The sequence below is a fragment of the Oncorhynchus mykiss genome, chromosome 30, assembly GCF_057628025.1.
Source record: "Oncorhynchus mykiss isolate SJ-2025 chromosome 30, ASM5762802v1, whole genome shotgun sequence".
In the NCBI taxonomy this organism is placed as follows: domain Eukaryota; kingdom Metazoa; phylum Chordata; class Actinopteri; order Salmoniformes; family Salmonidae; genus Oncorhynchus; species Oncorhynchus mykiss.
This window is the reverse complement of record NC_143051.1, coordinates 40794701-40821366: the sequence shown is the minus strand read 5'-3', so window position 1 is coordinate 40821366 and position 26666 is coordinate 40794701. Positions and strand designations below refer to the sequence as shown.

At 41.6% G+C, this 26666-nt stretch overlaps 2 protein-coding genes across 6 annotated transcripts in view; both read right to left on the bottom strand.

The window, feature by feature from the left end:
- Positions 1 to 7050: 7050 nt before the first annotated feature.
- On the bottom strand, positions 7051 to 18874 carry LOC110531041 (tektin 2). Of its 2 annotated transcripts, none has more exons than XM_036971580.2 (10): positions 18615 to 18874; positions 17139 to 17358; positions 16793 to 16918; positions 16389 to 16594; positions 14897 to 15040; positions 11038 to 11152; positions 10576 to 10683; positions 8099 to 8242; positions 7850 to 7929; positions 7051 to 7723 (listed from the first exon to the last, which is right to left on the bottom strand). In XM_036971580.2, the coding sequence occupies exons 2-10, from the start codon at positions 17340 to 17342 to the stop codon at positions 7525 to 7527; spliced, it is 1326 nt and encodes a 441-aa protein (XP_036827475.1). In that variant the 5' UTR covers positions 17343 to 17358; positions 18615 to 18874; the 3' UTR covers positions 7051 to 7524. The 2 variants fall into 2 exon arrangements, with proteins under 2 accessions (XP_036827475.1, XP_036827476.1); XM_036971581.2 differs by lacking the exon at positions 18615 to 18874 and adding an exon at positions 17782 to 18234.
- Positions 18875 to 19186: 312 nt separating this feature from the next.
- Positions 19187 to 26666, bottom strand: part of LOC110530849 (protein argonaute-3) — a 45280-nt gene continuing 37800 nt past the window's right edge. For 2 of the 4 annotated variants that reach the window (XM_036971833.2, XM_036971834.2), the window contains exons 15-19: positions 26370 to 26564; positions 26043 to 26177; positions 25841 to 25942; positions 25380 to 25579; positions 19187 to 25182 (exon numbers count right to left, since the gene is read on the bottom strand). In XM_036971833.2, coding sequence (XP_036827728.1) covers positions 25074 to 25182; positions 25380 to 25579; positions 25841 to 25942; positions 26043 to 26177; positions 26370 to 26564 — 741 coding nt within the window. In that variant the 3' untranslated portion in view covers positions 19187 to 25073. Of the gene's footprint in view, positions 25183 to 25379; positions 25580 to 25840; positions 25943 to 26042; positions 26178 to 26369; positions 26565 to 26666 lie in introns of those variants that run through there. The other 2 variants (XR_016493689.1, XR_016493688.1) reach the window with 2 other exon arrangements.

The window sequence follows — 26666 nt, the reverse complement described above, 5'->3', positions numbered from 1 at the left end:
TTTTATTTTTACCTTTATTTTACTAGGCAAGTCAGTTAAGAACAAATTCTTATTTTCAATGACGGCCTAGGAACAGTGGGTGAAGCTGGTTCAGGGGCAGAACGACAGATTTGTACCTTGTCAGCTCGGGGATTCAAACTTGCAACCTTTCGGTTACTAGTCCAACGCTCTAACCACTAGGCTACCCTGCCGCCCCAGTTGGTGTGCTGTGCCTTTTTTCTCCACCCATAGTGTTGTGTGATCCTTCCAAAAAACGAAACTATAGCTTCATCTGTCCACAGAATATTTTGCCAGTAGTGCTGTGGAACATCCAGGTGCACTTTTGCAAACTTCAGACGTGCAGCAATGTTTTTTTTTTGGACAGCAGTGGCTTCTTCCGTGCTGTCCTCCCATGAACACCATTCTTGTTTAATTTTTTTTACGTATCGTAGACTCGTCAACAAAGATGTTAGCATGTTCCAGAGATTTCTGTAAGTCTTTAGCTGACACTCTAGGATTCTCCTTAACCTCATTGAGCATTCTGCACTGTGCTCTTGCAGTCATCTTTGCAGAACGGCCACTCCTAGGGAGAATAGCAACAGTGAACTTTCTCCATTTATAGACAATTTGTCTTACTGTGGACTGATGAACATCAAAGCTTTTAGAGATATTTTTGTAGACCTTTCCAGCTTTATGCAAGTCAACAATTCTTAATTTCAGGTCTTCAGAGATCTCTTTTGTTTGAGGCATGGTTCACATCAGGCAATACTTCTTGTGAATAGCAAACTCAAATTTTGTGAGTGTTTTTTATAGGGCAAGGCAGCTTTAACCAAAATCTACTGTCTCGACTCCCTGATTGGACTCCAGGTTAGCTGACTCCTGACTCCAATTAGCTTTTGGAGAAGTTACATGTATTAGCCTAGGGGATCACATACTTTTTCCAACCTACAATGTGAATGTTTAAATTATGCATTCAATATAGTCAATAAAAATATAATTTGTGGGTTATTAGTTTTAGCACACTATGTTTGTCTATTGTTGTGACTTAGATGAAGTTCAGATCAAAATTGATGCCCAATTTTGCAGAAATCCAGGTTATTCCAAAGGGTTTTACATACCTTTTCTTGCCGCTGTATGTAATTCTAAAACATGTGCTACTTGACTGAAGAGAAAGTTTCATTTAAAAAAGGGTGATAAAAAGGCTTCTTATATCTATAGATGAACTGTATATACAGTTGAAGTCGGAAGATACACCTTAGCCAAATAGATTTAAATTCAGTTTTTCACAATTCCTGACATTTAATCCTATTAAAAATTCCCTGTCTTAGGTCAGTTAAGACCACCACTTTATTTTAAGAATGTGAAATGTCAGAATAATAGTAGAGATAATGATTTATTTCAGCTTTTATTTCTTTCATCACATTCCCAGTGGGTCAGAAGTTTACATATATACATATCCTGACAGAGCTGGTCTAACTGAGTCAGGTTTGTAGGCCTCCTTGCTCGCACACGCTTTTTCAGTTCTGCCCACACATTTTCTATAGGATTGAGGTCAGGGCTTTGTGACAACAATACCTTGACTTTGTTGTCCTTAAGCCATTTTGCCACAACTTTGGAAGTATGCTTGGGGTCATTGTCCATTTGGAAGACCCATATGTGACCAAACTTTAACTTCCTGATTGATGTCTTGAGATGTTCCTTCAATATATCCACAAAATGTTCCATCCTCATGACGCCATCTATTTTGTGAAGTGCACCAGTCCCTCCTGCAGCAAAGCACCCCCACAGGATGCTGCCACCCCTGTGCTTCACGGTTGGGATGGTGTTCTTCGGCTTGCAAGCTTCTCCCTTTTTCTCCAAACACAACAATGGTCATTATGGCCAAACAGTTCTGTTTTTGTTTCATCAGACCAGGGGACATTTCTCCAAATAGTACGATCTTTGTCCCCATGTGCAGTTTTAAACCGTAGTCTGGCTTTTTTAATGGGGGTTTTCTTCCTTGCTGATCGGCCATTCAGCTCATACCTCTCCTTCCTGAGCGGTATGACGGCTGCGTGGTCCCATGGTGTTTATACTTGCGTACTATTGTTTGTACAGATGAACGTGGTACCTTCAGGCATTTGGAAATTGCTCCCAAGGATGAAACAGACAATTTTTTTTGTCTGAGGTCTTGATTGATTTCTTTTAATTTTCCCATGATGTCAAGCGAAGAGGCACTGAGTTTGAAGGTAGGCCTTGAAATACATCCACAGGTACACCTCCAATTGACTCAAATGATGTCAATTAGTCTATCAGAAGCTTCTAAAGCCATGCCATAATTTTCTGGAATTGTCCAAGCTGTTTAAAGGCACAGTCAACTTAGTGTATGTAATCTTCTGACCCACTGGAATTGTGATACAGTGAATTCTAAGTTAAATAATCTATCTGTAAACAGTTGTTGGAAAAATTACTTGTGTCATGCACAAAGTAGATGTCCTAACCGACTTGCCAAAACTATAGTTTGTTAACAAGAAAATTGTGGAGTGGTTGAAAAACGAGTTTTAATGACTCCAACCTAAGTGTATGTAAACTTCCGACTTCAACTGTATGAAAAAACAAATATTATGAAAAACAAATTCTTAGAAATATCTGTCACCTTCCTCCTCTTTAAAATACTATCTGACATGAGCACATTTGGAGAAATTAGGACAGGTAGTTTGGGAGGCTTATCATCAATGATTCTCTTTCCTGTGCGTATTTATTTTGTTTTTATCAAGCTACCTCCTAGTATGAGACAAAGGTCATGGCCTAATAACCACCAAGCCCAGGACTCTGGATCAAAACAACCTCTTTTGGGTTGCATCCCAAAAGAGGACCCCTTGACTTTTTCAACATTTTGTTACGTTACAGCCTTATTTTAAAATGAAATAATTTATTTCCCACATCCATCTACACACAATACCCCATAATGGTTTTAATACCCCATAACAGTACCCCATAACAGGTTTTTAGAAAATTCTGCTAATTTATAAAAAATAAAACACTAAGACATACATACAGTGCCTTGCGAAAGTATTCGGCCCCTTGAACTTTGCGACCTTTTGCCACATTTCAGGCTTCAAACAAAGATATAAAACTGTATTTTTTTGTGAAGAATCAACAACAAGTGGGACACAATCATGAAGTGGAACGACATTTATTGAATATTTCAAACTTTTTTAACAAATAAAAAACTGAAAAATTGGGCGTGCAAAATTATTCAGCCCCCTTAAGTTAATACTTTGTAGCGCCACCTTTTGCTGCGATTACAGCTGTAAGTCGCTTGGGGTATGTCTCTATCAGTTTTGCACATCGAGAGACTGACATTTTTTCCCATTGCTCCTTGCAAAACAGCTCGAGCTCAGTGAGGTTGGATGGAGAGCATTTGTGAACAGCAGTTTTCAGTTCTTTCCACATATTCTCGATTGGATTCAGGTCTGGACTTGGCCATTCTAACACCTGGATATGTTTATTTTTGAACCATTCCATTGTAGATTTTGCTTTATGTTTTGGATCATTGTCTTGTTGGAAGACAAATCTCCGTCCCAGTCTCAGGTCTTTTGCAGACTCCATCAGGTTTTCTTCCAGAATGGTCCTGTATTTGGCTCCATCCATCTTCCCATCAATTTTAACCATCTTCCCTGTCCCTGCTGAAGAAAAGCAGGCCCAAACCATGATGCTGCCACCACCATGTTTGACAGTGGGGATGTTGTGTTCAGGGTGATGAGCTGTGTTGCTTTTACGCCAAACATAACGTTTTGCATTGTTGCCAAAAAGTTCAATTTTGGTTTCATCTGACCAGAGCACCTTCTTCCACATGTTTGGTGTGTCTCCCAGGTGGCTTGTGGCAAACTTTAAACAACACTTTTTATGGATATCTTTAAGAAATGGCTTTCTTCTTGCCACTCTTCCATAAAGGCCAGATTTGTGCAATATACGACTGATTGTTGTCCTATGGACAGAGTCTCCCACCTCAGCTGTAGATCTCTGCAGTTCATCCAGAGTGATCATGGACCTCTTGGCTGCATCTCTGATCAGTTTTCTCCTTGTATGAGCTGAAAGTTTAGAGGGACGGCCAGGTCTTGGTAGATTTGCATTGGTCTGATACTCCTTCCATTTCAATATTATCGCTTGCACAGTGCTCCTTGGGATGTTTAAAGCTTGGGAAATATTTTTGTATCCAAATCCAGCTTTAAACTTCTTCACAACAGTATCTCGGACCTGCCTGGTGTGTTCCTTGTTCTTCATGATGCTCTCTGCGCTTTTAACGGACCTCTGAGACTATCACAGTGCAGGTGCATTGATACGGAGACTTGATTACACACAGGTGGATTGTATTTATCATCATTAGTCATTTAGGTCAACATTGGATCATTCAGAGATCCTCACTGAACTTCTGGAGAGAGTTTGCTGCACTGAAAGTAAAGGGGCTGAATAATTTTGCACGCCCAATTTTTCAGTTTTTGATTTGTTAAAAAACGTTTGAAATATCCAATAAATGTCGTTCCACTTCATGATTGTGTCCCACTTGTTGTTGATTCTTCACAAAAAATACAGTTTTATATCTTTATGTTTGAAGCCTGAAATGTGGCAAAAGGTCGCAAAGTTCAAGGGGGCCGAATACTTTCGCAAGGCACTGTATGTATTCAGACCCTTTACTCAGTACTTTGTTGAAACACCTTTGACAGCGATTACAGCCTCATGTCTTCTTGGATAGGATTCTACAAGCTTGGCACAACTGTGTTTGGGGAGTTTCTCCCATTCTTCTCTACATATACTCTCAAGCTCTGTCAGGTTAGACGGGGAGCGTCGCTGCACAGCTATTTTCAGATCTCTCCAGAGATGTTCGATCAGGTTCAAGTCTGGGCTCTGGCTGGGCCACTCAAAGACATTCAGAGACTTGTCCCGAAGCCACTCCTGCGTTATGTTGGCTGTGTGCTTAGGGTCATTGTCCTATCTGAGGTCCTGAATGCTCTAGAGCAGGTTTTCATTAAGGATCTCTCTGTACTTTGCACCATTCATATTTCCTTCGGTCTTGAGTAATCTCCCCGTCCCTGCCGCTGAAAAACATCCCCACAGCATGATGCTGCCACCGCCATGCTTCACTGTAGGGATTGTGCTATCATTGCGTTTACTTGATAGCTACACAAATAGCTAGCTAGAACAAAGTGTTAATAAGATAAATTTATTAAAAAGATTAAAAGCAATACAAAAGATTTCCTCCAGATGTGATGCTTGGCATTCAGGTTAAAGTGTTAAATGTTGGTTTCGTCAGACCAGAGAATCTTGTTTCTCATGGTCTGAGAGTCCTTTAGGTGCCTTTAGGCTACATCCAAGTGGGCTGTCATGTACCTTTTACTGAGGAGTGACTTCCATCTGGCCACACTCTACCATAAAGGCCTGATTGCTGGAGTGCTGCAGAGATGGTTGTCCTTCTGGAAGGTTCTCCCATCTGGAGCTCTGTCAGAGTGACCATCAGGTTCTTGGTCACCTACCTGCCAAGGCCCTTCTCCCCCGATTGCTCAGTTTGGCCGGGTGGACAGCTCTAGGAAGTCTTGGTGGTTCCAAACTTCTTCCATTTAAGAATTATGGGGGCCCACTGTGTTCTTGGGGACCTTCAATGCTGCATAATTGTTTTGCTACCCTTCCCCAGAGCTGTGCCTCGACACAATCCTGTCTCGGAGCTCTACGTACAATTCTTTCGACCTCGTGGCATGGTTTTTGCTCTGACATGCACTGTCAACTGTGGGACCTTGTATAGACAGGTGTGTGCCTTTCCAAATCATGTCCAATCAATGGAATTTACCACAGGTGGACTCCAATCAAGTTGTATAAACATCTCAAGGATGATCAATGGAAACAGGATGCACTTGAGCTCAATTTCGAGTCTCATAGCAAAGGGTGTGAATACTTATGTAAATAAGATATGTTTTAAACATTAGAAACCTGTTTTTGCTTTGTCCTTATGGGGTATTGTATGTAGATCGATGAGGAAAAAATACAATTTAATACATTTTAAAATAAGGCTGTAATGTAACAAAATGTGGAAAAAGGAAATGGGTCTTTATACTTTCCGAATGCTCTCTTCCCAAATTAGGATGCCATTTGGGATCAAGTCTTGGCCAAACAATGTGTGGATAGATGGAGTATAAACAGGGTCATTAATGCTAATGCTCAATGAACATAGATTACCTTAAACATGTGTTATGGAATAGGTTAGGTAGTTTAGTTCTTAGGAGCACAATTAGACCACACTCCATCACCAGGTGGCAGCAGCAACCAGTCAGTTGCTGTACTCTGCCAGGAAGTCTTGATTGTGCACAGATGTGGCAATTAGAGGGTGTGGCTGCTTGCAGAGCCGTGAGTCTGCTGGAGTTTGATGGCCATTTCGTTTACTTTTTGCATGTACTTATTTTAGTCACCATAAACTGAACACACAATAATCCTTTTGGGCTGGCTGACCAAGAGTCAAGACAGAGCTGGCCCTGGACCCTGGTAAGGTTGCCATCTCTTGGGGCACATGCATACAACACAGTCTGCATACTCTGACATCTCACATAAATGCACACAATAAATCAGGTAACAGACTATTTAGCTAGGCCTAGGACTCCTAGAATTAGCAAGTGAAGAGGTGTCAGTAGGCAAGCTAGCTGATTTCTTAATACATGTGCAAATTAGTCATGGTTCTTGAATGAAATCACATTCAGAGATAATCTGCCTCCCTGAGAAACTAGATAGGCCAACCTGTCAATTGGAAAATTATTTTCAGATTATTCAGAAAATGATCATGTAATTTACATCAATAGCATCCCATTCTATTGATATCAATATCTTTACAAATGTTGATGATACATTTGAACTGAATGAACTCTTAGGAGAATTACTTACATTGAAAAGTTTACTTAAAGATGCACTGTGCCGAAATTGCTCCACCATTTCCTGGCCGCTAAACTTCTAAAAGTTCGCCTAATTTCAGTTCATGTGACAAAACAAGAAAGTATCGCCTAATTTCAGTTTGTGACAAAACAAGCAAGTATGTGTAGAGAATCATTGTACCACCTAAACCACTTTAATATATTTTCAATAACCAATAATATTGTATTTTCAGCTGTTTTGAAACAAAACCGAAAGACACAAAAACATAACTTTAGAACGGGAGGCATCGAAATAAGGCACATAGAACAGACCTACTGCTTCTTAGACTTGCTTTCAAAGAAAATTACATAGCTATAATTCATATTTCTATGTAAAACTGGTCAGGTCGCCCAAAAAGTTACATATTGCAGTTTTAATATGATGCCAATCTTTTTTGATACACTATGTTCAATTGATAACACATAACGGAACTTACAGAAGATAGGTGTAAGGCTTTGACCGCTGTAAAACGCACAGAAAAAAAAGATAAACATAGACACAAAAACACAATTGAGATGCGAATGTGCATATTTATGGTATGGTTAATAAATTGAGGGAAATAAGGTTACGGTCAGAGAACCCTAAGGTTGTGTGTGAGATGAATTGGTGAGCCTAGGCCAGCTCCAGGTTGTGTCTCCCGCTGGAGATGGTGAGGGGGACCACGGCGCCAGAGGACACGTCAGTGAAAGCAGCGGAGGCGAGGCGGCTGCGTGTCTCAAGGCTGCGCTGCTCTAGAGAGAGGGCGTCCTTCTTACGGGACAGATCCTCCCCCATTTGGGCCTGGTGCAGCTGGAGAGCCTGGAGGGCATACCTGGAGAGGAGGAGAAAGGAGGAAGATAGACATGGGACATGTTATTGGCATGGGATGGTTCATTCTCATTTTGTTCATAAGAATCAATAGTCTACATTAGATGTAATTCAGAAAGACATTACTCACTGAGCCTGGGCCAGTTTCTGTTTCAGAGCCAGAATGGTGGCCTCCAGCTGATTGGCTTCATCCACAAGCCCATACTGAACCTGGTTCAAACACAACAAGCTGATAAAGTCCCGTTTTAAATCTGTTGACCTCTCCAATTCAACATTCCTGTTAATTTTTTCAATTGTTTTACAGTACAGTATTTTCACGACCACAAAACCTATTGAAAATGGCAGTAAATGAACCAGTGCCCGTCCAGGTGTAGCCTACCTCATCCCTACAGAGATCGACTCCAGGCCTCTTGGTCCTGTTCTCCAGCCGGGTGTGGACCAGCTTTAGTGGGGCCATCTTAGCCTGGAGATCATTCTCTAGACTACGGATGTCCCTCTCCATATCTGAGATCTCATCCTGGGACTAACAAAAAAAACAGACATCCATATGATCCCGGCTAGGGATTTTGTCAACCGGTGATTGTCAAGCAAATAACAACCGGTCTCACGTAATTGACCGTTAATTAACATAAACACATTTAGCATCTCCTGGCTTACAAGGATAGCCTACATGCCACTGATGCAGACGTTTGGAGCATCTACATTTTAAAATCCATGTAATCTAGCCGCCACCATCCCAATAAATCCATTATTTATTTTAGACAGGTCTAAAGAAACATGATATGACGAAAATGTAGTCTATTTCAGAAGAGCCAAATAGCATACTCAGAGTTGTCCTTATATTAGGCCCTGATCTGGCGAAGCCATATGGCTGTGGGCTACACAGGTTCATTTAGCGGACAAGATTTGCTGGCATTATGTGGCATTATTTCCTATTTTATAGTATGAAGAATACAATTGAACATAGCTGAATAAAATAGAAAGGATATTTTCTCCAAACCATTTAACCGCACATGCGGTTATTACTTTGGCAAAGTGGGTGGGGTTGTATCCTGCCTGGTTGGCCCTGTCCGGGGGTGTCGTCGGACGGGGCCACAGTGTCTATGAACGTGTGAACATCTTGGCCATGTACTGTTATCTCCACCCGGCACAGCCAGAAGAGGACGGGCCAACCCTCAGAGCCAGGTTTCTTCCTAGTTTCCTGCTTTTCTAGGGAGTTTTTCCTAGCCAGCGTGCTTCTACATCTGCATTTCTTGATGTTTGGGGTTTTATGCTGGGTTTCTGTACAGCACTTTGTGACATCGGCTGATGTAAATAAGGGCTTTATAAATACATTTGATTGACTGATTTTGTGTTGAGCGGATAACAAAGAAACAGGTTATCCTATATGCTTAATTTAGAGTTATTTATGTAACTTTAGTTGTGATACAAAGGCTATTTCTTTTGATTTTGAATACATTCTAAGGCTGCATGATGCGACTCTAATGATGACTTGAATCCCCTTTCAGTGGCCATTGTGCCCTTGGGAATTATAATTATTATATTCAGCGCTTCTCCCAGTTGCATGCTCCGAAGCACCACTAACTCACATGACTCTCTACTATCCCCCATAGTACAAAAGTTGACATATTCTGTGTGAGAAATAAATATTCCAAACATAGTCTGGGAAAGTTGTGGAATGTGATAGATCCCAAATTAATACAACCACTTAGCATTAAAAAAGAAATGTAACAGATCAGAATGTTTAGCTTAAAATGTTGATAAACTATTAGACTAATTCTTCACATTATAGCGCAAATGTTCCTATTAGCAGGAAAACACCATTCTCAAAAGTGACCGAAAATATGAATATGTATGTAATGCTTTTATGTTAAAATGTGCATTTTTATGGTGAAAATTATCCTCCCCAAACTTGAAACTCACGCGCTGCGCACGTATGCCAGTTAGGCTCTACACCTGTTGTAAAGCTGATTAATGTGCTTAATTTTAAGAAGTTATTTGGTCACTTCTGTTGTGATACAAACCTTATCAAAACATATAGGCCTATGGGCTAGGCTACATGGTGTGCAACTATGATTTAAAAGCCGCAAGAAAAAAAAGGTATGCACTGTTTATAAATCGGACTATTATTGATTTAATCTTGTCTTTACATATAGTAAATAATATATGTGTGAAATTTGTTTGGATTTGGAATGGACCATTATCATGTCTCGAAAAAGGGACAGGGGAAAATTGAGGACGCTTTTCCCGTGGCTAATTTTCATGCCAGCCTGTTGTAAAGAGATGCAATGTGTGTAATATTAGGACAGATGAGAAATAAATATAGTAGGCCTAGCCTATAGAAAGCTGATGGGATCTTCTTTTTAATAGAGGCCATCACTCTGTTTTCATGCAATTGCATAGCCTATAGAAATGTTGCGCAACATGAGCTCTCATGAAGTGTTTGATTAGATTTTTGATTACATTTGCATTGATGTCAGAGTGATTAGAGGGACAATAGAGTGTTGAGTAACAGACAGTTAGCGAGTTTGGAGGCTACTTATGACCATGAGCAGCATCAGAGCTTGAAGCCTAATTACCGTGACTAAATGCTCACATGAAATTTAACTGACATTATGTCTCGTGACCGCCAGTGTGGCGGTAATACGGTCACCGTAACAGCCCTAATCCTGGCCACTCTTCTAAACATTCGACCCCACTGTCAAGCCAGGTTAGGCCAAGCCACAGTTAATTTTGACCTGCAGCCTAAAGCGTTGTCCCTAATTCTGCAAGTTCACGCCTTGCATGTCTTCAACATTGATAAAATCAGTTTGGCACTGAGGAGGAAGAAGAGGTGGAGAAAGGTTGACTACTCACGCTCTTCATCTGCCACTGCGTCTCATCGTGAGCCTGCTCCAGGTGGTGAGTGCGTTTACGGATGGCAAACACTGTGGCGATTCGCTGAGCATCCAGCTCATTCTGCAACTGAGGGATGACAACCCAGATATAACACACATCTTTACCTAACTCTCACTAGTCTTACACGGACACATTCTAGCAATATCTATGAAGCAGACCCAATCAGATACCACACACAACAACAGAGAACCCTGTGAAAGCAGTGAGAGTGCATCCCAAATGGCACCCTATTCCCTATGTAGTGCACTACTTTTGACCCTTTGGGACCTGGTCAAATGTAAGGCAATAGGGTGACTTTTGAGACGCAAAAAGAGACAGTGCTGTTTTATAGGAGCCAATACAGAAAAGTGATATTGATATAGGGCTGGCCATATGTTAACGCTACACTCCTCTCTCCCTACCCCAGGCCCCATTTCACACCTGTGCCCTGGTGACACTCATGTCCTCCCTCAGCTGCAGTGATGCCTGCATCTCCTCCTGAGCTCGGGCCACGTTGTACTGGCTGAACTGCTCCCACTGCTGGGGGGTGGTGGAACTGCAACAGCACATTTTACACATTCAGATACAGGTATTTTACAGCAGTGGCTAAAATAAGGGAGGATGATTGTTTTTTCTATGAGCATGACCTTATTTCTATTACAGCATATTGGATGACTGTCATTCATATTCCATTAACCAAGCTCAATTTAACATTGATAGGCTTAGGCTACTGTATGATACTCAAATTTTCCCTGTACCCATCACAAGGTTGCTACAAACTATGAATGAAAGTTTACAACGTAGGTGCACAGGGTGAGAGAATTTTCAGTAATCAAGGTGACAGACATTGATACGTTCAATACCGCCTTGCACACTATTGCCTGCATCTAACTGATCTACGGTATAATCATTAGTCAAACAATTGCAAATGTGAGTTTTTACAGGTATGTTTATCCTTGTTTTGTTTAATTCCGATTAAGAATCATTTTTTTTCAATAGAAACAACGGGATGAATACACCTCTGAACACACGCAAACACAGTTCACTTTCATAGCAACCACATAGAAACAGCACGATCACTTTGCTCGTATGTATGTATGTACAGTGCCTTGCGAAATTATTCGGCCCCCTTGAACTTTGCGACCTTTTGCCACATTTCAGGCTTCAAACATAAAGATATAAAACTGTATTTTTTGTGAAGAATCAACAACAAGTGGGACACAATCATAAAGTGGAACGACATTTATTGGATATTTCAAACTTTTTTAACAAATCAAAAACTGAAAAATTGGGCGTGCAAAATTATTCAGCCCCTTTACTTTCAGTGCAGCAAACTCTCTCCAGAAGTTCAGTGAGGATCTCTGAATGATCCAATGTTGACCTAAATGACTAATGATGATAAATACAATCCACCTGTGTGTAATCAAGTCTCCGTATAAATGCACCTGCACTGTGATATTCTCAGAGGTCCGTTAAAAGCGCAGAGAGCATCATGAAGAACAAGGAACACACCAGGCAGGTCCGAGATGCTGTTGGGAAGAAGTTTAAAGCCGGATTTGGATACAAAAAGATTTCCCAAGCTTTAAACATCCCAAGGAGCACTGTGCAAGCAATAATATTGAAATGGAAGGAGTATCAGACCACTGCAAATCTACCAAGACCTGGCCGTCCCTCTAAACTTTCAGCTCATACAAGGAGAAGACTGATCAGAGATGCAGCCAAGAGGCCCATGATCACTCTGGATGAACTGCAGAGATCTACAGCTGAGGTGGGAGACTCTGTCCATAGGACAACAATCAGTCGTATATTGCACAAATCTGGCCTTTATGGAAGAGTGGCAAGAAGAAAGCCATTTCTTAAGGATATCCATAAAAAGTGTTGTTTAAAGTTTGCCACAAGCCACCTGGGAGACACACCAAACATGTGGAAGAAGGTCAGATGAAACCAAAATTGAACTTTTTGGCAACAATGCAAAATGTTATGTTTGGCGTAAAAGCAACACAGCTCATCACCCTGAACACACCATCTCCACTGTCAAACATGGTGGTGGCAGCATCATGGTTTGGGCCTGCTTTTCTTCAGCAGGGACAGGGAAGATGGTTAAAATTGATGGGAAGATGGATGGAGCCAAATACAGGACCATTCTGGAAGAAAACCTGATGGAGTCTGCAAAAGACCTGAGACTGGGACGGAGATTTGTCTTCCAACAAGACAATGATCCAAAACATAAAGCAAAATCTACAATGGAATGGTTCAAAAATAAACATATCCAGGTGTTAGAATGGCCATGTCAAAGTCCAGACCTGAATCCAATCGAGAATCTGTGGAAAGAACTGAAAACTGCTGTTCACAAATGCTCTCCATCCAACCTCACTGAGCTCGAGCTGTTTTGCAAGGAGGAATGGGAAAAATGTCAGTCTCTCGATGTGCAAAACTGATAGAGACATACCCCAAGCGACTTACAGCTGTAATCGCAGCAAAAGGTGGCGCTACAAAGTATTAACTTAAGTGGGCTGAATAATTTTGCACGCCCAATTTTTCAGTTTTTGATTTGTTAAAAAAGTTTGAAATATCCAATAAATGTCGTTCTACTTCATGATTGTGTCCCACTTGTTATTGATTCTTCACAAAAAAATACAGTTTTATATATTTATGTTTGAAGCCTGAAATGTGGCAAAAGGTCGCAAAGTTCAAGGGGGCCGAATACTTTCGCAAGGCACTGTATATATACACACACACAGTACCAGTTAAGTTTGGACACACCTACTCATTCAAAAGTTTTTCTTGATTGTTACTATTTTCTACATTGTAGAATAATATTGAAGACAAAAAAAATATGAAATAACACATGTAGTAACCAAACAAAGTGTTAAACAAATCAAAATATATTTTATATTTGAGATTCTTCAAATAGCCACCATTTGCCTTTGACAGCTTTGCACATTCTTGGCATCCTCTCAACCAGGTTCATAAGTCACCTGAAGTACATTTCAATTAACAGGTGTGTCTTGTTAATTTGTGGAATTTCTTGTGGTATTCCTTCAAGACTGTTGGAAAAGCATTCCTCATGAAGCTGATTGAGAGAATGCCAAGAGTGTGCAAAGCTGTCATCGAGACTAAGGGTGGCTACTATTGTGGAGAAATTACAAGATTGTTAATAATACTGTTATTGCACCAAATTGTTATTTTATGCAACAAAATAGGGTTCTTAGAACTCTATTGTGTCTGTGTGAACTGAGAGGAGCTTCAGAGATTTAACTCTAGCAACTGATTTATGATGGTCTTGTCCTCTCTCGGAGCCCACATTCCATAGAATTAGTTGGTGTTTGTGTGCCGGGAGGTACCAGGGTGGAGATGGCTCCGGTATGGATAACGATGATAGGAACTTTGTTTTGGGGGCCAGACCCTGTTTCTACATAATGAGAGCAGTCTTTACAGCAGATACTGTCGGCTGTGAATTATTAGTATCTTTCATACAAATCCTAACCTTGTGACCCATTCCATACATCTGTTGTTTGTCATGAACATTCAGGAGGATGTACTTTGCTATAAAATAGTGTGGCTAAAATCAGCTCGTTGGCTCTCAACTAATCATCTTGGGGTGATTCGTCAACCAGCTTCATTATTGCAATAATTAATCTGTTATTAATACATTTTTAATAAAGTCATATCCTGATTGGTGATTGTCTCTCCTCATTATTGATTAGAATTAGAATTCCCACTACAAATATATTTTGATTTGTTTAACACTTTTTTGGTTACTACATGATTCCATATGTGTTACTTCATAGTTTTGATGTCTTCACTATTCTACAATATAGAAAATATAAAAAATAAAGAAAAACCTTTGAATGAGTAAGTGAGTAAGTTTGAGCTGGGTGTTTGAGTAGGCTAAACTAGCTTGCTGCATTCACTTAGCTAAGTGAAAGTGAAAGTTTAAAAAATGACAACCAAATATAGCCAGGTCTCTCTTCCTCTTGCTTCTCCTTAATTTTAGGACATTAATTTGTTCAAAATTGTTAAACTATTGTATTTCTCTCTCTTGGAGTAAAAAACTCTATGTACATTCAAATCTTTTGAAAGGCAAGTGGTGGCTTTGCAGAAAATCATTGGATGAGTTGAGAGCCTGGTAAATTAATATTGTAGCTAGTTAGACATGCATATGCATGTAAGAATGGCAATTGTACGAGGTGCTCATTGACAACAACAGATAAGTAGGTTTGATCTAGAGATCCTGCTCTGAATTTCAGAACGCCTAGTATTTCTTTGTATTGTACTGTACACCCTCATTCCAGCTCACCCTATGGGTATGCGCAGGGGGTTGGGCTTCAGGGAGGTCTTAGGTGATGTCACAGTGATAGACAAGCAGGAGAGGTCAATGTCCTGGGCCTCAATCTTGTTCTGAAGGTCATGGGTCAGCTGCTGCCGGGACACCTGAAGAAGACTGGAGAGAACAGCCATTGACAAGTACTGAAATCGCTAAATATGTGATAGAGCGGCACCAGAGTTTAAATCAAAACATGTCTTACCTTTTTGTAGTTCATAAATTCAATGTGAAACATGATATCTATAATATGATTAACATGGTGGCGCATCGTACTTCCGCGTGGTCTCCGTGCTGCTGTGCAGTTTGTCGCTACTTGGCTACCTACCAAACTCACTTTTACTCTTAATAACCATTTAATAAAACTCTGTATTTAACAAGTTTAGAAACAGCTTAGTTTTGTCCTCACATAAACACTTTTAATTAAAATTTTTCACCCCGGGGCTTTATCTGCACATGGATCTGCAGGACCTCCTCCAGCCAAAAAAGCAAAGTAACATTATGCCTTCTCATGGCAGTTGCTGTAGTCATAATATATCGCCTTATATAGTGAGAATAGGCGAGTTGCAAGCTCGGCTTTAGACACATTCGTTAGGCAAGGGCAATTTAAATGTAGAAAATAATGATACAGCATCGATGCCACGAGTAAATACAGGTAAACTCTGCAAAAAAAGAAACGTCCCTTTTTCAGGACCCTGTCTTTCAAAGATAATTAGTAAAAATCCAAATTAATTTCACAGATCTTCATTGTAAAGAGTTTAAACACTGTTTCCCATGCTTGTTCAATTAACCATAAACAATTAATGAACATGTACCTGTGGAACTTTTGTTATGACACTAACAGCTTACGGATAGTAGGCAATTAAGGTCACAGTTATGAAAACTTAGGACACTAAAGAGGCCTTTCTACTGACTCTGAAAAACACCAAAAGAAAGATGCCCAAGGTCCCTGCTCATCTGCGTGAACGTGCCTTAGGGATGCTGCAAGGAGTCAGGAGGACTGCAGATGTGGCCAGGGCAATAAATTGCAATGTCCATACTGTGAGATACCTAAGACAGCGCTACAGGGAGACAGGATGGACAGCTGATGGTCCTCGCAGTGGCAGACCAGGTGTAACACCACCTGTGCAGGATCGGTACACCCGAACATCACACCTGTGGGACAGGTACAGGATGGCAACAGCAACTGCCCGAGTTACACCAGGAACGCACAATCCCTCCATCAGTGCTCAGACTGTCTGCAATAGGCTGAGAGAGGCTGGACTGAGGGCTTGTAGGCCTGTTGTAAGGCAGGTCCTCACCACACATCACTGGCAACAACGTTGCCTATGGGCACAAACCCCCCGTCGCTGGACCAGACAGGACTGGCAAAAAGTGCTCTTCATCGACGAGTCACGGTTTTGTCTCACCAGGGGTGATGGTCGGATTTGTGTTTATGGGACACAACATTGGTCAAACGGTTTCTTACCACAGCTGCTCGAACGCCTTGTCGATGCGCTGCTGGAGCACCCGCTGTGCTCCGTCGATCATCTCCACTTCCTTCTTCAGCTGGGCCTCCACTGGGTCGCTGACCAGCTCGTTGCCGCGGCGACCCTCCCTCAGGGTCAGGCACTCCACTGTGACCTCTAGAGGCACAGCGGTGGCTGTCAGAGCCCGCTCAGTCTCCTCCTTCCCCTGAGACACAGAGGCAGAGCAGCCAAACTCACCTACACTGTACTAGCACGTCAATACATCACCCTACAACCTGGTTTATTGCTAAGTCTAATAAATGTAGAAAGCTGCCTGAATGTTTTTTTTTTTACCAGGTACTTCACACTTTGTTTTTACGTAGAAACAATGGCATGCCAGATTAATACTAATCTGAAATCTCACCAGGGTTAAGGCATCCATCTCTTTCTCCACTTCCTGTATGCATGATTCCAAAGTCTCTCTCCAGCGGGAGATATCCCAGATCCTATCACTCAGTCTGCGAGAGCTGTCACTCTTATCCCAGTTAGTCTGTGGGAGATGAGGTAGAGAGAGAAAGAGGAGGGAGAGAGATTGAGGGGGAGAAAGAGGGAGAGTATAGAGAGAGATGGCATGAATAACTGTGATGATAATAAATAATAGTCCATGACAATTTGTGTTAACTAATTTATAAGGCTTTGTCTGTACAGTCACAAAGTCAAGCAAGCCCTTACTGAATTGGTTGTTTCATTACATAGTCACAAAATCTTACCTTGCTGGTTGTCTCATTGCGTAAGGCCCTCCCTTCCTGCCTTGTCATGTGTGACATGTGTCTCCTGTGTTCTGCTGTGTCAGATATCTGCTTGTTACTGGTGTCCCAGTCAGACACACTGTACCTGAGCCCAGGCTTGGAACTACAGTGCTCTACACTCTCATGCTCTGAGTGCATTCTCTGACCACGTTCTCTTAAGTACATTCTTGTGAGGACAAGACTGTGGAGAATGGATAAAACAACACATTTGAGAAGCACTCACACTCAACTGTAGCACCTCATGCTTTATTCGTGGTTATCTGGCTAGCTAACAATACTGGTAGCTAGACAGTTAGCCCTATTGACTTATGTGATCGCTATATACAGTACGTAGGCAGGTAAACATGCCAAAATTAACTCCGCATGTATTTATTAACGTATGAAGTTTAAATATTGTAGGCAACATATGAGATGTGAATAGGCAACATTTCAATCCGAATTCGGAGTGCATTTTGTCTGGCCAAATAGTGTTCGCCATTGATTTCAAGAAAGTTTGCATAATTTATTTTGAAGCTTGCATCGAGCCATGCTTCAAAATATGTACAAACGGAGTAGGCATTCGCGAAGTGCCCCTCGTTTCGCATAATTTGATTTGGACTCGTACCCCGTTTCTCCCGTGCTCCAATTTGCATTGCTCGGGGCATGGTCAGAGAGAACAACGAGACAGACATTTCACCGGATATATAAATGTGAAGCGTCCACTTGGCGTTTCCACTCGTAGTGGGGAAGCCAAGTGTCCGGCAGTTGGAGAAGCAGGAACTAGGTGGATTTGGCCGATATTCTGCACATTTTCTCATCGATGAAACATTTGATCTCATTAACAGTTTTCTGTTCCCAAAACTATCCTCTGTTTCGAACAGCGTGGACTAAATTTTGTAGGTTTACCCCTTAGTAAAGTAAGAAAAAACGTGCATTGTTTAGGAGTGCGAAGGCGAATTTAGCCACTTTTGAGTCGGCGTTCCCTTACAGAAACATGAAAATATATGCTACAACGCTCCAATAGGATCTCGCAAGCTCCTGCTTGGCCTCTGCCCAGGTCCTTGCTTGTTCTGCCAACTATGACTAATTTGTTCCCTATCTTGGTTTAGTTATAACACATGTTTGGCACGGTAGTATGCATTTTGAGAAACACCTGCAACTTTTCCTCAGAAAAGAGACTAGGCCTAATCAAATTTAAACTAGATACGGTTTCTCCGTAGCCTATGCTTAATTCAGCACACAGACTAGGCTACTGTCATTAACATCAGGTGTTTGAATAATGGAAAATACCTGCAGTCTTGTTTTTATGGTGGCTGTTTTGATAGTTAGCCTAATAAATTGGTGTTCATTTGATATTGAACCTATAAGTAGACAACCTTTATCCATTCAACATGGCTTTGGCATTATGGCACAAGCTAAATTGTTACATAATGGAACTTTCGAACTATATTTACTTACCCAAAGTTCTCGAATTTGCGGAAATCCTGGAGTGTCTGCACCGGTGTTTCATAAACTGTCCCTCACCAACTCTTGCAGACTGTCTCCAGGTAACGCACAGACGCAACGACTAAATAATTAAAATGCCATGGCAACGTTAAACAAATATCCCTATGAGGGGCTTTAGCGATTGACAATCTTTGACTGTCAGATGACGCAACACTGTAGCCTACATCATAATGTGGAGCTCTATGACTGTCAGCTGATGCAAAAAGGTACCCAAATAGAATAGTTGGCGACAGATTAGTCTCCAACTTGGAGAAATAAATGTATGCTGTATCCTGGGCCATTAGTGCTCCCCTATATGCTTTTCTTTTCTGTGAAGCCAACTATGGCCTTACTCTAGTTCTAGAAGTACAACTAAGTCATTTAAATGAAGAAATGCTTAATAGAATCGTACACTTAAGTGTAACACCCCATCACAGTTGAATACCGTAGCTACAGTATCTCAGTCTGGCTAGGAATGAAGCAGAAAAAACTGCAAGAGTCAACATGCATCACTTATCCAGTCGCTCAATGAATACACCAACAGATTTCATACATTGTTTTAATTAAAACTATTACATATGACAACCAAATAAAAAGGCTAAACAGCATCACAGACAAAAAATTATATTTGCAATTTTTTTTGCATATTGTTACCAAATGAATTTGTCATTTGCATCTTATGAATAAGTACGATATGCAGCCAACCACAAGAAGAGGTGCAGGGTTTGGAGATTTTCAGAGGAATTCTTTCCTAGGCAAGCAGGCATTCTTGTGGCAAAATTGCATGTTGTTCTCTGTCTGTAAACCTCTAGCTGTAAGATATTGAGAAGAAATGTATACATGCAAGAGCAGTGGTTCTAAACAAATAGAATGCATTTTTGTTTAGGCCTGGAATAAATGGTTGGGTTCACCAGAGTTACTTCCCAAATTGCACTATTCCATCCATCTATATAGTGCACTACTTTTGATCAGAGCCAATATTAGTGCACTATAAAAGAGAATAGGGTGCTATTTGGGACATAACCAAAGGTGTTTGAAAGAATTTAGCATCAACATGTGTCAAATGGTATGCAAAGTGGCTCTCACGGGATAGTAATTCAAAAGAAGAGGTACTCTGGTCAAAAGTAGTGCACTATAAGGAATATGGTGCCATTTGGGAAGCACCCCCTGGTGTAATCCCAACAGCTAGTTGCTCAGAGCCTAAAGATCACTTTGTTTATTGCTGTTCACTTTGGGTAGAACACCATCACTGAACATCTATCTACTAAAGGTTTAAACAAAGGGAACCAGGGTTTGAAATCCCATGCATTACAGAAAACTATTTTCCACCTGAGGAGGGTGGCAGTCTAAAATATCCACTATAGTGTCATGCCCAGTTATTAAATGCTACTTTTTTGGTTGTGCCATGCGAGTGCCTGCCTACCTTACCATCCCCATAAGCATTTTTGGTCCTGACACCTCAAAACTGGTTGGTTCTGCATATTATTGTGTTCTTATACTGTATGTCAGTGTCACAAACAGACACCCAGGCACCCACACAAAATTGTCATGTATCAATATATACGTATCAATGTAGACATAGGCATATTGCCCTCAACGTTTTGAAAGTAAGATCTCTTTGATTTACTTGTTTTCAGCACCATCAGGAAAAGGCACAGTCTACAGACTATTCTGTCCAAGGATAAAACCTTCACTCCTTCCACAAGAAAAACTTTGAGGGATGCACACAGTCAAATGTTGGAGGAAATCAATCAAAATGTAGGTCACATTCACTACAGGTTCTAGAAGACCAGGCTCTGTGAGATGAATGGAACCTACTGAATGGAAGCTAGGCTACTCTCCAGAGATTGTTAGTTCATTGAACAGAGAGGAGGGTGATGGGAAATAGCAGGAGGTTCATCCAATCAGTCACAAGACAACAGCTGCCACAAAAAAAACATGCCCCCCCCCCCCCCCCCCCCACACAGTAGGTCATTTAAATGCAGCAGATGTAGCTTCGATATGACACGCTTTGCTTTAAAAGCTGCAATATGTAACTTCATTGGCGACTCGACCAAATGCACATAGAAATGTGAGTTATAGATCTGTCACTCATTGAAAGCAAGTCTAAAAAGCGGTTGATCTATTCTATGTGCACTTTTTCTAGGCTTCCCGTTCTTAAGTTTCGGGTTTACTTTCAGTTTTGTACACCAGCTTAAAAAAGCCAAAAAGCCAATTTTTTTGGTTATTAAAAAGATATTTCACAGCAGTTTAGATGGTACAATGATTCTCTTGCTTGTTTTGTCACAAACTGAAATTAGGGGAACTACTAGAATTTTAACAACCAGGAAATAAACGACAGTCTATTGAATTATTACATTTGGATTATTATCAGTGACTATATCACTATGGTCTTTATTTCATTATTATCGTCACTATTGTTCTACTTTTCTAGAATTTATTAGCAAAAATAAGTGGCTCATTATATTATTCCATATTTTAAATATACAAATATATCTCCATTTCGGAATTAAAAATGCATTAGAATAACAAAAGAAGGCATCTGATGTCCAGCTTTTAGTGGGGGGGGGGGGCAACACATGAAGGAGCCTGGTTCAACCTCAAATGCAACCCTACTTCCCTATAGTGCACTACTTTTGCCAAGAGGCCTATGGGTCCTGGTCAAAAGTAGTGCATTATATAGCCATGTATTACCCCCCTGCCTCAGAATGATGCTGCGTTCGTAACCAAGTGTGAATTTACCACATTCGACTGGGGAAAATCCACTGGAATGGCCCTCCAACCAGTAATTACTAGTGTGAAATTCATCTATCAAGCCGATCTCACACATGGTGACCTCTGACATCACCTACTAAGGAAATTACCTGTTCAACAAAACATAAAACAAAACATGTATCTATTAATATGGTTTTTGAACACTAATTTGATTGGAACCATGATCCATTATATATACATAAAAGGTATGTGGCCACCACTTCAAATGAGTGGATTTGGATATTTCAGCCACACCCGTGGCTGACAGGTGTATAAAAACAAGCACACCGCCATGCAATCTCCATAGACAAACATTGGCAGTAGAATGGCCTTACTGAAAAGCTCAGTGACTTTCAATGTGGCACTGTCATAGGATGCCACCTTTCCAACAAGTCAGTTCATAACATTTCTGCCCTGCTAGAGCTGCTCTGGTGAACTATAAGTGCTATTATTCTGAAGTGGAAACGCCTAGGAGCAACAACATAAAAAGTGGTAGGCCACAAAAGAGCACAGAAAGGGACAACCGAGTGCTGAAGTGTGTAGCGTGTAAAAATAGTCTGTCCTCGATTGCAACACTCATTACCGAGTTCCAAACGGCCTCTGGAAGCACAAGAACTGTTCGTCAGGAGCTTCATGAAATGGGTTTCCATGGCCGAGCAGCCGCACACAACCCTAAGTTCACCATGCTCAATGCCAAGCGTCAGCTGGAGTGGTGTAAAGCATCGCCCCGCCATTGGACTCTGGAGCAGTGGAAACGCGTTCTCTGGAGTGATGAATCGCTCTTCACTATCTAGCAGTCCAACGGACGAATCTGACCTCAACCCAATCAAACACCTTTGGGATGAATTGGAAGGCCGACTGCGAGCCAGGCCTAATCGCACAACATCAGTGCCCGACTTCACTAATGCATACTTCACTAATGCTAGTGGCTGAATGGAAGCCCCCTCAGTCCCCTCAGCAATGTTCCAACATTAGGTGGAAAGCCTTCCCAGAAGAGTGGAGGCTCTTATGGCAGCAAAGGGAGGGCAAACTCCATTTTAATGCCCATGATTTTGGAAAAAGATGTTCGACGATCTGGTGTCCACATAATTTTGTAGTGTAGCTGTACTTTTAGTTTATGGTTTACGCAGCTTGTTGGACATTAGACAAAATCGGCATTTCTCAATGAGTTAAAAGTGTGTGAACGCCTCCAAATGGTATTTATAACTTCACAACTGGTAAATTCCCACCTTCCACTTGGTTACGAACACAGCACAAGCTCCCAATGCTCTGCCTCCTAGATGCAAAACCCGACCCACTGGCTCTAGAGGTCGATTCCGTGGCAACGTGAGTGTAGAGCGAATTCCTTCCTGTACTACTGCTGTACAGACTTAAATTATTCACACAAGCAGGGCAGTTACACATTAGCCCACAGTTGCAGTTGATCAGATCCTACCTATGCTGTTCAAGTAAAATCAAATGCTGGTAATGTCTGACATCTTGCAAGAAAGTAACAATTTTAGCTGTGACAATTCGCACAAACCGCAGGGGCGGAGCTGTATTGTATTGATGTCCACAAACCGGTGTAAACCATGTTACTAAACAATCGTACCCTCTGGGAATTAAAGTATGTCCCCTGTATCATAGTGAGAGAGTACTCTCTATTGTTACTCCTGATCCTTGAAAAACACCCAATGAATCTCAATCTCTGACTACAAGAGACAGTCTGTCTACTAAACCCCCCCATAACAAACTGCATCTCTCAGCACCAGGGCATGTGTCTCACCTGAAACACATGCATCTTTAAGTGCAGTAAATTGTCATTCTTATAGTCTCTTTGTACAAATATATATGAACAAAATAAAAATGTAGTATAGCAGCTAGTTTTGTTCTGGTAACACGTGGCTATAGGACAATGAGTGTGGCAAAACATCGGCCATGCTACAACGTGGCTGCTTCTTTTGCAAAGGCAGTGAGAGCAGGGATCAACTGTATCCCAGTTAGACAAGGCCCATACAATCCATTCCCCAAGCAGATGACCCCAGGCACGTTGGTTTGGTCCAAGTGGAACGAGATGAAACTCAACAGCCTCACCTGGAGGATACTTCACAGCAAGGCAAATGGAGAGACAATGCCCTTCAAATACAATGTGACAAAATGGCTTGATAAAACTCTGAAATATGAATGCTTACTTTTAACAGTGCAAAATGAATCCTACCACCAGTGTTAAAATGAATGAGACAGATCCGTTAGCTAACTGTCCCCCACCTTCAATTGGTCAGTCTACATACTCAATAATAATTCACATTAAAAACTAAATCATGAAACTGAATCAATGCAGCCACACCCGCTCTGCTCTCTAACCCCAGACAGTCCTGGACAACACATCATGCTTACAGTAATGCTTGGATGAAGTAATATGACTGTATAACTAAACAAACTAACTAATCTCACAGGCGCTCTAACGAAAAGAAATACACCCTTTGTCTTTCAAATTCTTCTTCACACCCAAAACAGGCACTCATTCACCCAATTTACAAAAAAGCTTTGTCATTTGTCACCCCCACAACAATTTTATGGCATAAATTTTTGGCCCAGTTTACATTCTTTATCCGTTATAACTTGCCCATGTCCGATCATAATGGCCCAAAAATATCAAATTGGCATGTTAACCATTGGACCGGCTTTCTGCATTAACGACGTATTGCACTTAAGGATTGCATGACATCATCAGTTCCTTAGTTAAAAATGTGAAAAACCTCTTCGGCCATTGACAGACAAACTAACGGTGTTCTATTTGCTGAAAATGAATGTTAAATAAGACTAATCTCTTAAAATAGCAGGAGTAAAACTAAGGAAAAGTTAAATCTGTAGCTACCACAGTGAACTCTGTAAAGGTTCTGAGTAGGTCCATGATGTGGGTAGGGTTGATATTCTAACAGTACTTAACAGGTAATCCCTAAAACAATGGCTGTGGCTGTATGTAAAAAACAACAACTCTGTTGATATTGATAGAGAATGCAGTGTTAAACTTTGACTGGCGCATTGACTACAAGTAAGTCACCATTGGCTTAGAGAGAGTAGAGTAACTGGGCGAGCAGCTTGCCGTATGAAAAATGGCATAGCTGTGATTCACGAGCGTTCTTGACAAACGGGCATCATCATGGCAATCAGACCTCTACAGAACATAAGACGCACATACAACAACAAGCTAACGGAGACATGTATAAAGAGGACAACTTATACAAATGAACCCCTTGGATAGACAAGTCAGCATATCATTCATCACTTTGTTGAGGAAACAAGACTGATCCTCACTGGACCTGCTATGCCCCCACACCCTGAAACCATCCTTATCAATTCCCCTGTCTTGTCTTCTACACTCTGGCATTTTGAAAGTAACACAAAGCAAAAGTTGAGCTGCTGTCAAACCTGTAAGGCGAGGACATGACTTGCACAGCTCAAGGAGCAATATCAGAGACAATCCATAATCAATTAAAAACACAGCAGAAGAGAACAGGCCGGGAGAGGATTGGCTGGTTTCGTATTGCATAACGTTTCTGTACTCCACTCTGGCTGTTGTAGTTGTTGTTGCCTTTAGCAGCTTGGCATCCCCTTGTCAGGACCAGAGCTGTGCCAGCCCGGGGTCCAATGTGAGATTGACAAGGCTGACAGAATACCCCTCCCAACACCCAACTCTCAGGCGAAGTACATGGTCCTCAGTGTGTCGTGATGAATCTGAACAGCCTTGGCGAGGGCTGTGGGGTCTCGGCCATTACTCTGCCCCGAGACGTGGCTGCCCTCCGCACTGCGTGTGTTCAAGAGAAGGAAGTGGGGAAACGAGAAAGGGAAAAGGACAGAAAGGGAGGGAGAGAGCCTTGAATGAACATTTTAAAGTCAATACATGATATCGACCTCCAGTTTATTTTTACCTGATAAACAGCAAGACATTGATTTTAGCCCCACAGAAAAGTATACTGATCACAATGAAATGAATCCCCCCACCTGTCATGTTCTTTGTCCACCAGGTGGTAACGGGCGCGGAAGGCCACCAGGTGGGCGTAGTAGGCTGGCGCGGGAATGGAGACTGAGCGGGTGCAGCGGACGTAGGTGTGGCACAGCTGGTAGGTGAGCAGCTGGAACTCGTCAGCCGTGAAGCAGTTGTCGTCCCACAGAACATGGTAGTGGGAAGGTCTGCTGGTACCCTGGAGGGAGTATGCGAAGTCAGTAATACCACAGGGACAATGCAGGTTCCATGGAGAGAATACCAGCATTGATTCAACACTGACAATGAAGTTCAGTGGAAATTAATAGAAGCCGATAAACCTCTGAGAAAATATGACGGCAAGAGTCAACATTAGGGAGAAATAAGCAGGAGATACTACCTGAACTTGTCCAATAAGAATGCTGACTTAGTTTAATAAAATGCTATTGAACACAACCCTGGTATGAGTCTTGACACACACCTGTATTCCTGCATGGCTGCAGAGGTAAAAGTCAAACTCATAGGGGTGGGTTATATCTGTGTCCACAGTGGTGCCTGCAGGAATGTTACCACTCCGTCCAACCTGCCAAATAAACACTCCATTTAAAAACAGTTCAACAACCAATCTATACCTAGCAAAGTAAATCGTTAATGTACAACGAGAGATCCATAGCACCCCTTACCCGCTCGTTCCGGTCAGCACAGAAGAGTCGTGTGTGATGGCGCTTCTGCACTACAATGTAGGTGATGCCCGGCTGGTACTCTTTCTCCAACATGATACAGGCTTCTCTGATGGCCAGCAGCTCATAGTACAGCACCTGCCACACAGAGAGAAGTCAACACATCAGCAAAGAGTGGCGAGCAGTGAAGAATTTAGGGTTGATGACCAATAGCTAAAGATTTAAGATTAAGACTTTTGTAATAAATGCATTTCAACATAGGGATATCCTTTGGCTTAGCTGTAAACTTTAAATGAGAGATTGAAGGAGGTCATAAGTATTTTAACTAACCTGTCTGAACTGTCCCTCTGACACACCATCCCTATAAAATATGATTCTGGTTGGTTTGTAGCGGGTAGACTTGTAGAACTGGATGAGGAGCTCCCGCACCATGGAGGCCAGGTCTTGGATCACCTCCTGTCTGGGTCTCTGGACCCTCACTGTGGCACAGTACCTGCTGGGGTGGGCGTCCATACTGCCCACCACCTGGATAGGGCCAGAGAGAGGGAGATGGTCAGAAACATGACTTCTGACACCATGTTTCAGAATGCCATTGTAGGGGTCTGGGTAACAAAACAAACGAGTAGA

Excerpts from the sequence above, each read along its gene's own strand:
- LOC110531041 (XM_036971580.2), bottom strand. The coding sequence starts at position 17,342 with ATGTACTTAAGAGAACGTGGTCAGAGAATGCACTCAGAGCATGAGAGT. Across the intron at positions 15,041-16,388 it reads AAGGCGTTCGAGCAGCTGTG|TCTTCTTCAGGTGTCCCGGC; the intron begins GTAAGAAACCGT and ends TGTTCTCTCCAG. Across the intron at positions 8,243-10,575 it reads CGCAGTGGCAGATGAAGAGC|TCCCAGGATGAGATCTCAGA; the intron begins GTGAGTAGTCAA and ends TTTTTTTGTTAG.